At 33.5% G+C, this 10,000-nt stretch overlaps 1 protein-coding gene, 3 non-coding genes and 2 pseudogenes across 4 annotated transcripts; 3 read left to right on the top strand and 3 right to left on the bottom strand.

Moving 5' to 3' along the window:
• LOC125494312 (photosystem II CP43 reaction center protein-like) overlaps window positions 1–4,185 on the bottom strand; it is a 4,969-nt pseudogene extending 784 nt beyond the window's left edge.
• A 403-nt stretch (window positions 4,186–4,588) lies between these two features.
• Window positions 4,589–4,660, bottom strand: TRNAT-GGU (transfer RNA threonine (anticodon GGU)). Its single transcript has one exon. It is a non-coding gene; the product is annotated as a tRNA-Thr (tRNA).
• A 166-nt stretch (window positions 4,661–4,826) lies between these two features.
• Window positions 4,827–6,745, top strand: LOC130591594 (uncharacterized). Its single transcript, XM_057395091.1, has one exon. It carries the CDS (start codon window positions 5,022–5,024, stop codon window positions 5,115–5,117), a length of 96 nt encoding a protein of 31 aa, XP_057251074.1. The 5' UTR covers window positions 4,827–5,021; the 3' UTR covers window positions 5,118–6,745.
• TRNAD-GUC (transfer RNA aspartic acid (anticodon GUC)) lies at window positions 5,588–5,661 on the top strand. The gene has a single exon. It is a non-coding gene; the product is annotated as a tRNA-Asp (tRNA).
• A 1,038-nt stretch (window positions 6,746–7,783) lies between the features above and the next one.
• Window positions 7,784–7,854, bottom strand: TRNAC-GCA (transfer RNA cysteine (anticodon GCA)). Its single transcript has one exon. It is a non-coding gene; the product is annotated as a tRNA-Cys (tRNA).
• A 1,109-nt stretch (window positions 7,855–8,963) lies between these two features.
• The window catches only part of LOC130591593 (DNA-directed RNA polymerase subunit beta-like), a 6,131-nt pseudogene continuing 5,094 nt past the window's right edge, over window positions 8,964–10,000 (top strand).

Here is a 10,000-nt window from a genome sequence, read left to right as displayed (position 1 = left end):
AAATACACTTTATAAAATAATGGAAGAGTAATAAACTCGATTAATGTAAGTATGAATTCTCTTAAGGAAAAGGCACTGACACTTTAGACAACTTAGGACAAATTAACTAAGTCAGACACAATTTTGCTCAAATGAATTAGGCGCCTATTTATAGACAATTAAGACAAGACATGTTCTCCACTAACTTAGACCATTAACACATGTTCTCCATGATGTTTAATTTAATAATTAAATTAAATTAATTATTCCATGTCATGTAAAGCATCCACTAATCCACTAGTTCAATTCATAGAAGCAGTAACACATTACGTGGTTTTTGCAAAACTTGGAGAATAATTAAACTTATTTAATTTAATTAAATACTTGGCGGATAATTAACTTAAGCCACTAAATCCACTAACTACATAAAACGTGTAGCAGTAAACTTTAGGCGTGCAATCTAGATTTTAGGAAATAAATAAATGAAATACTTTAGCTAGTTTTTAGGAAAAATATCTTTTTCAAAATCTTTTACAAAACCAGAAAACAGTTTTTATAATTTAAAAATCCGAAACATTTTAAAAACCGGAAATATTAAATTTTCGAAAACTAAATCTTTTAAATAAAATATAAAAGATAAAATATATATTTTAAAAAGATAATATTTGAAAATCCGTTAATTTAAAATCAGAAAATCTTTTTAAAATCTTTTCCTAACAAACTTAAACTAACTTCCTAAAATAATGGATCTTAGTCAAAATATTCCTAAAAACTCTAACAACTATACTGGGCACTTATTTCACTTAGGCGCACAATATTGGAGTCACTTAAAAGTTCCTAAATTAGTTTTAAGTCTTGTTCCCTAATCTTTAAGTCGTGTTCCTTAGCCTTGTTCCTATAGTGCCAGGTCTGTTCCTTTCATGGGAACAGAACCAAGTTTCTTTGAGAATTCACCACGAACTTAATAAAGCTTTTACTCAACCTTAACAAGAAGATTAATAAATACCCTAATGTATTCTAATCTTCATTCCATGCTTGATTCTTCATCTCTCGAACATCTTTACTTCGATCTTGATTAATTATCCGCTTTAATCTTCAATCAAGTATTCTCTTAGCTCGAGCATGAATTACCTTGTAATAACATAAATAAAATATACTATGTCGTTTGTGGTTAGGTCATCTTCAAAACTCAAGGGTCAACAAAACCATTTGGACCCCTTAGGGGTTCTAACCAGGGAGCGTGCAAATCCCAAAAACGCATAGTTCTCCCCCAAAAATCACTTCTCCAGTCGGAGAACGCATTAGGTACTTACCTAAACCGGTAGGTCCTTGAGCGGATCCCACGTTAGCCCCAAGACGTTGGTCTCTAACTAAAAAAGTATCTTGAGCTTGAGAAGCTTCTGGTCCAGTGGCCCGTAAAACTCACTAGGATAAGCAGTATTATTGTACCAGACAAAGCAACAAGCAATGAAACCAAAGACAGATAAGGCAGCCAAACTATAAGACAAATAAGCCTATCCTGACCAGACAAGTGCGCGGCGAGCCCATGCAACATGTTTAGTTAAGATATGCCAGATTCCACCAAGTATACAAATGGAACCTATACATACATGCCCTCCGATTATATCTTCCAAATCGTCCACACTAACAATCCACCCTTCTCCTCCAAAAGGTGATTTTAGTAAATAACCAAATATAATACTTGGACTAAGGGTAACGTTGGTAATTTTTCTTACATCTCCGCCTCCTGGAGCCCAGGTATCATATATGCCCCCAAAATAAAGAGCCTTAAATACTAGAAGAAAAGCGCCTATACCTAACAAGATTAAGTGAATGCCCAAAATTGTGGTCATTTTATTTCTATCTTTCCACACATAACCGAAGAATGGAAAAGATTCTTCAAGAGTCTCAGGGCCCAGAAGTGCATGATAAATACCACCAAAGCCCAATACGGCCGATGAAATTAAGTGAAGTACTCCAGATACAAAGTATGGAAAAGTATCTATAACTTCCCCACCGGGGCCTACCCCCCAACCTAGACTAGCTAGGTGGGGAAGTAAAATTAATCCTTGTTCATACATCGGCTTCTCTGGTACGAAATGAGCCACTTCAAATAGGTTCATTGCTCCAGCCCAGAATACGATTAATCCAGCATGGGCTACATGAGCTCCAAGTAGTTTACCGGATAAATTGATAAGTCGAGCATTCCCGGCCCACCAAGCGAAACCGGTGGTTTCTTGGTCACGGCCGGCTAAAGTTAAAGTTCCATTAAAGAGCGTTTCCACGGGGTAGAACCTCCTCAGGGAATATAAGGTTTTCATGAGGCTGATCTTGACAAGCAGAATACCTTCGTTTAAGAGAATATTTTTGGTGTAGAAAGTTTCAAATTCAGGATCTTCAGCTGCACGGATTTCCTGGGAAACGAAGTCATAGGCACGTAGGTTCAAAGCCAGACCGACTACCCCAAGAGCACTCATCCATAAACCGGTTACTGGTACAAATAACATAAAGAAATGTAACCAACGTTTATTGGAAAAAGCAACCCCAAAGATTTGGGACCAAAAGCGGTTAGCGGTGACCATTGAATAAGTTTCTTCAGCTTGAGTTGGGTTAAAAGCCCGGAATGTATTTGCCCCATCACCATCTTCAAATAAAGTATTTTCTACCGTAGCACCATGAATAGCGCATAGCAGAGCGGCGCCCAATACACCGGCAACTCCCATCATATGAAATGGGTTCAGCATCCAATTATGAACCCTTGAAAAAAGAGAATGAATCGAAATATAGCTGCTACACCAAAACTAGGCGCAAAGAACCAACCAGACTGACCTAGTGGATAAATTAGGAATACAGAAACAAAAACAGCAATTGGACCAGAGAATGCGATTGCATTATAAGGGCGCAATTGAACAGATCGAGCAAGTTCGAATTGACGTAACATAAAACCTATTAGTCCGAAAGCACCATGAAGAGCAACAAAAGTCCACAGGCCGCCTAATTGACACCAACGAGTAAAATCGCCTTGTGCTTCAGGACCCCAGAGTAATAATAAAGAGTGTGCTAAACTATTAGCAGGAGTAGAAACTGCTGCGGTTAAGAAATTGCAGCCTTCCAAATAAGAACTGGCCAATCCATGGGTATACCATGAAGTTACAAAGGTTGTACCCGTAAACCAACCTCCTAAGGCAAAATAAGCACAAGGAAAGAGCAATAGACCCGACCAACCTACAAAAACGAAACGGTCCCTCCGTAACCAGTCATCCATAACATCAAATAAATCAGTTTCGTCTTTGGTAAATTTACCAACTGCTATAGTCATAGTGATCCTCCTATTCAACTACTTCAACCATTTTCGAGCACCCCATAGCATTTTTGGAGTCCGACAATTCTATCATTTCATTTATGGATGATTTGATTTTTCATACACCGACCCTTAGCTATAGTATAGGGTTTCGAAAAAAAAATCCTTTAGTGGTTCATAACATAAATTAACTTAGGTTAAAGTAAATTCCTAAATGCAATTATTTATTAATTTGAACTTAGTCGACTCAACTATTAATCTTTTGAAAGAGCTCTTCAAGGAACAACCGATCTCCTCTCTCGTTACCGATTGATCTTCAAACCGACTTTTTCTTTCTATCAACGAATTAAATTAAGCTTATTGGTGCATCTTTTTCGTAAAATGGAGCAAAAGAAAGAAATATTTTTAGAGATTCTTCGTTATATGTATATGTTTATTTTTTGTCTGTTTATAGTTAGTTCTTTTTACTTCAGTTCAATCGAAAATGTCAGAATATATCTTTTCATTTTGACGGGTCGCGGAAAGAAAGATACTTCGAATATTTTTCTATTTATTTTTTATCTATCATAAAAAGAGATAATTTCCTATTTTCTTTTTTACTTAATTTAGAAATTCCATAGGATATTCAATAAACAATAAAATAATAGGAAACTTGAAATGAAAGTTTTTTTCAAGCATGCATCCTCCATCCCATTATCGGAACAAAAATATGGGATGAATGGATATAGAAATAGTTGGTACATGAAGACACACTCTATTGAAATATTATTCGATAGATAAGATCCAAATTCATTTCGTTTTCGTTTTGGAATCAAAGAAAAGAAAGATATGTAAAATGGATTTTTTATATTGTGATTTGAAATAAAGGTTTTCTCCTCTCTAGGAGAAAGAGACACGCCAACCTATTCCTATGGAATAGCTAGGAACACAAAGATTTAATCGGAAATATCGACAAATTCATACAAAGTTTAAAGAAATCAAAATAAAAGGTCAACTGTTCCAATTTAATCTCTATCAAATTTGAATATCAGAATAGCGGGTATAGTCACGATTCAATAGGTCAGGTCCACTTACTTTTTCATTTGTTGATTTCGAATCTTTCCATTACTAGGATATAGTTATAGTTGCTGATTCGAGAAACGACTTATCTTATCATTATAATATAATGAATATTAGTCCAACTTTATAACTACTATAAGTATAACTTATTATACTTATAAAGTTGCTTACTTTGTACTTTCAAAATCTCAACAAACAACATCTCTATTTCCCGTTCAAATAGAATGGAATTTTATGAAAAATCTCAAAAGCCCCTTATCGGATTTGAACCGATGACTTACGCCTTACCATGGCGTTACTCTACCACTGAGTTAAAAGGGCCCTTTTAGCCAATTCTTAGCTGATTCACTATGTACATATATTACATACACTAAGTTATTGTATACTATACATAAGTAGACGGATAGCAGCTAGGGACTTGTTTCGAAATGGGGTAATGGAGTTTGTTTCATTTAATCTCGAGTTCTATAATTAATATTAGATTCAGTTTATTATATATATTTAATAATTTGATATTCTATTTTATACCAAATGATTAGAATGAATGATTCAGAAATTAAATTAAATTGAAATGACAAAAAAATTCTACGGAATCATGTAAGATGGAAAGATTTTTTGAATCTAATTATTTTATTCGATTATATTGACAATTTCAAAAAACTGTTCATACTATGAACATAGTATGATGGCAGTTGGGCACGTATGCCCCCATCGTCTAGCGGTTCAGGACATCTCTCTTTCAAGGAGACAACGGGGATTCGACTTCCCCTGGGGGTAGGGTACTACAAAAGGAAGTTGATCATAGATTATCAATAAGACTAAAATTGAATTGCTTCTTCCTGGGTCGATGCCCGAGCGGTTAATGGGGACGGACTGTAAATTCGTTGGCAATATGTCTACGCTGGTTCAAATCCAGCTCGGCCCAATAATTCGCTCATCCATTATGAGATGAAGATATTTGTCTTCCTAAAACGGCTGATACGCGTAATAAAAGAATCCAATTTTCTGCTATATACCCTATTTTTTTTTGTTTGCTTTATTTTTTTATTCCAGGAAATGGCAATTTTGATCCTAATAATGATCTAGATTCATATTAGGATCTTTAATAAGAAATCTTTCAATAAAGAAAAATTCTTTATTGAAAGATTTCTTCTCATTTGAAATAAGTAAAATTTACTAGTAATTCGTGTCGTTAAAAGTCTTGAGTCAAATCATAAAAAAAATGGATACTGTCTACTTGAGTTCCCGGGGATTGTAGTTCAATTGGTTAGAGCACCGCCCTGTCAAGGCGGAAGTTGCGGGTTCGAGCCCCGTCAGTCCCGACGGATTCAATAATCAATAAATATATCAATTCATCTTTCCACTTTTTGGGAAAAGGACGACAATAGAATTTGACTTTCAATAGGAATTCTTCTATAGAATTCCATATGCTTCTCGGGAGTACATGCTGGAATTTGTTTCTTGTACAATACACACTTTCACGTTGAATTTTTCATATATGCGTTGTTAGACCCTTTGTAATAAAGAATGAAGACTCCCTTTTTCTTTCCTTCTTAATTTATTTCTTATTTTAATAAATAAAAATAAGAAATAAGAATTTTGTTTGTGATTTTAGTAAAGTTTCAAGTAAAAGTTCTATCAAAAAAATAATGAATTTGATGGAATATTCCTTTTTTTGTACCAGGACTACTCGTTTTCACACTTTTCTTGGAAGAAAAAGAAAATGAAAAGGGATTTTCGAACTTAACCACCTTAACCACTTTTTCCATTTTCCTTCTAGTTTTTTATTTATTGTTTGGGAGGTTTTGTAACCAATGGAAGTGGGAAAGCGAAACTAGATGATTGAACTAGATGATTGATAGTAGAAGGAAGATGGCGGGTTATGGAAAAAAGAATAAAAAAGAATGATCAATAAGGGAATTCTTGATTAGCTGACAAATTCCATTTTTCTTTTTTTGGATTCAGTATGGATAAAAGAGCTTCCTATGTTATACTATTCAATTCGCGACAGCGAATTGATATGATAGTTCAGATATTGTTATTCATGATATTAATTTGATTCAATATCATCAAGATGTAATTCATCCCATTGAATTCAAATTTACAGGTAAAAGTTTTATCATCTCTATGGGATTAAATCCCGAGTTAATGCGAAGTAAAAAAACAATGAGATTATGGAAGTAAATATTCTCGCATTTATTGCTACTGCACTATTCATTCTAGTTCCTACTGCTTTTTTACTTATTATCTATGTAAAAACGGTCAGCCAAAATAATTAATTTGAATGAAACTTGACTTCGTAGTTCTTTATCAATGATTGAAAAATGGAAAGAAAAAAAAGGATTCAAATTTCGTTTCTTAATTGAAATGAGCAGGCTAGAATCCGCAATATTCGATGAGATTAGATAGTATGGTAGAAAGATTCATATGAATCTTTCTACCATACTATCTAATCTATTAGTGTTTTTTTTTCGGGTAGGAAGTTGTACTATAAGCTTAAATAAAGATACAGACTTAATTGAATATCGATCAATCCACAATATGTATCTTCATATATGTTATGTACATAGCGACCCCAATTCTTTTTTTTGCTACATCTATTTGATCCCTTTTTATTGATTCTGATCAATCCGAAATAATCGAAAGGCAACTCTTACGTTTATTTTACAACTCGAATTCTTCGATTTCGGATTATTTCAAATAGAAATTCGTTTGAAATAAATTTCCTATCATCTCTATCTCCGTTCGAAATAGAAAGATGGGAATTTTGAAATAGCTCTTTTATTGACATTATTATCTTTAAAAACACTTTGTGGAGCGATTTATAAAACAAACGATACAATACAGTTTTTTTGCTCAACTCAAATTAAGTCGTATTTCTAGAGTCCACTTCTTCCCCATACTACAAGTGAAAGAGAAAATGTAAAAACTACCATTAAAGCAGCCCAAGCGAGACTTACAATATCCATGTGAATCATGTCCCCTATTTCTATGAATATGAAGGAATTATTCCATTATTGTTTACTAATAATAGTGAAATCCATGGTACAGAGTCAAAAATTTTTCGGACTATTAATTGAATGAACCAATCCAATAAATCCAATACCGGAGTACTCAGAGACTTTTTTTAGTTTGTATACAAACTATATTGCGCTATTACTAACTACTAATTAGTTAGATATTACCTCCCGCTGAATTCAAGGCCCAGTCAGTAACTACTCCAATAGGAACGGCGAGGTCGCAATAGCCCTTCCACTACTTACTAAAACGAAATCTTTCCTTGAATAAGAATTTACAGAACTTTCACTTTTGAGAACCCCCAGAGACTTAGAATCAAGTACATATCAAGAGACCTCTTCGTCTACTTCCCTTCCAAAAAATACGGTGAGTTGTAGATTATAACAGTCGATAAGGGATTTCGAGTCTTTTTTTAATTAGAATATCAGGCGACACCCGGATTTGAACTGGGGAACAAGGATTTGCAGTCCTCCGCCTTACCACTCGGCCATGCCGCCAAAACGATACAAAATAGAATAGACGAAACCAGTCCTTTTTGGGGATTGATTACTGAACTTCTTTTTTTATTTATTGTACTTGCATTTTGAATCCCTTTTCTTTGCTAGCCCTTCCACTACTTTTTTTTTTTCTTTTTTTTTCTTTTTTTTTAGAGAATTGCGTCCACTCAAAAAATATGAACTTTCAGTCAAAAAAGTGAAAATTCATGATAAACATGAGAAATTGGAACCATTAACTATTGACTTGACTGCGAGTTCATGAACGATTCTTCGATTTTGATTTCAAATTTTTTTTACCTAATGACATAAGAAAATCCAAATGATAACTAATCAGTATTACGTCTTTTCAAAAAGAAAACCGAAAAATCTTTATTTCCATTTTCCTTTTTCTCAATTTCAATTATAACAACAACTATGAGTATATGTAAACCCCGGAACCATAACAAAAATTATACAAACAATCAAGTATCTTATATATGATATTATGATATATGGATATCTGTACGTGTTTAAATTGACTATTTAATATAATAAACATACCCCTCTTTACAATACAATCCTATTTTAGGAATTCTAAAAATGGTATTAAATTGAAAATTAAATAGGTAAAAATATCTCTTTTCTCCAAAACTCCTTTTTGTAACAATACAATAAAAAGGACAAAAAAAGTTGGTTAAATACTTTATTGTTTCTGATCATTCTATCTTTATCTTGGTGAAGAGATCGAATCCTGTATCTGTTTTGTTTTTGATATCCAATCGGATTGGAATATATAATATCATAATAATGGTCGAAACTGAACGGATATTCTATACTAAACTAAATTTTATAAATCAAATATCTAATTAAGTAGCAGAATTCTTTTTATATGAATGTTTTATCAATTTATTTTCTTTTGTATCTGTTGCATTTTAAAATTTGAGTAGAAACTTTTCTTTATTCCCCTCTTCATACGTATTTCATACATTCCATATATGCTCATATATGAATCTATGGAGTTTTTGTGTCAAATTTTATGTGATTTAGTAAACAGAATATAAATTCCATCAGAGCTAGATTGATCTATATGATTCAATGAAGAATGAGCCAAAAATGGGATTTTTCAATAAATGAGGAATTGAGTGCAAATGCTACGGGATGGAAATGAGGGAATGTCTCTAATCCCTGGGTTTAATCAGATACAATTTAAAGGATTTTGGAGGTTCATTGATCAGGGCTTAACGGAAAAAACTGTATAAGTTTCAAAAAATTGAAGACACAAACCAAGAAATTGAATTTCAATTATTTGTGGAAACATATCAATTGGTCGAACCCTTGATAAAAGAAAAGGATGCTGTATACGAATCACTTACATATTCTTCTGAATTATATGTGTCCATGGATTAATTTGGAAAACCAGTAGGGAGATGCAAGAACAAACAATTTTGATTGGAAATATTCCTTTAATGAATTCCCTGGGAACTTTTATAGTAAATGGAATATACAGAATTGTGATCAATCAAATATTGCAAAGCCCTAGTATTTATTACCGATCCGAATTGGACCATAACGAAATTTCAGTTTATACCGGCACCATAGTATCAGATTGGGGAGGAAGATCAGAATTAGAGATTGATAGAAAAGCAAGGATATGGGCTCGGGTGAGTAGGAAACAGAAAATATCTATTTTAGTTCTATCATCAGCTATGGGTTCGAATCTAAGAGAAATTTTGGATAATGTTTGTTACCCAGAAATTTTCTTGTCTTTCCTGAATGATAAGGAGAAAACAAAAATTGGGTCAAAAGAAAATGCCATTTTGGAGTTTTATCAACAATTTGCTTGTGTGGGTGGGGACCCGGTATTTTCGGAATCCTTATGTAAAGACTTACAAAAAAATTCTTTCAACAAAAATGCGAATTAGGAAGGATTGGTCGACGAAATATGAACCGGCGGCTGAACCTCAATATACCCCAAAACAATACGTTTTTGTTACCGCGAGATATATTGGCAGCTGCGGATCATTTGATTGGAATGAAATTTGGAATGGGTACACTTGATGATATGAATCATTTGAAAAATAAACGTATTCGTTCTGTAGCAGATCTCTTACAAGATCAATTCGGATTGGCTCTAGTTCGTTTAGAAAACGTGGTTCGAGGAGCTATA

The sequence above is a fragment of the Beta vulgaris genome, chromosome 5 (genome assembly GCF_026745355.1).
Source record: "Beta vulgaris subsp. vulgaris cultivar EL10 chromosome 5, EL10.2, whole genome shotgun sequence".
Classification (NCBI taxonomy): domain Eukaryota; kingdom Viridiplantae; phylum Streptophyta; class Magnoliopsida; order Caryophyllales; family Amaranthaceae; genus Beta; species Beta vulgaris.
This window is presented reverse-complemented; position numbering and strand designations above follow the sequence as displayed.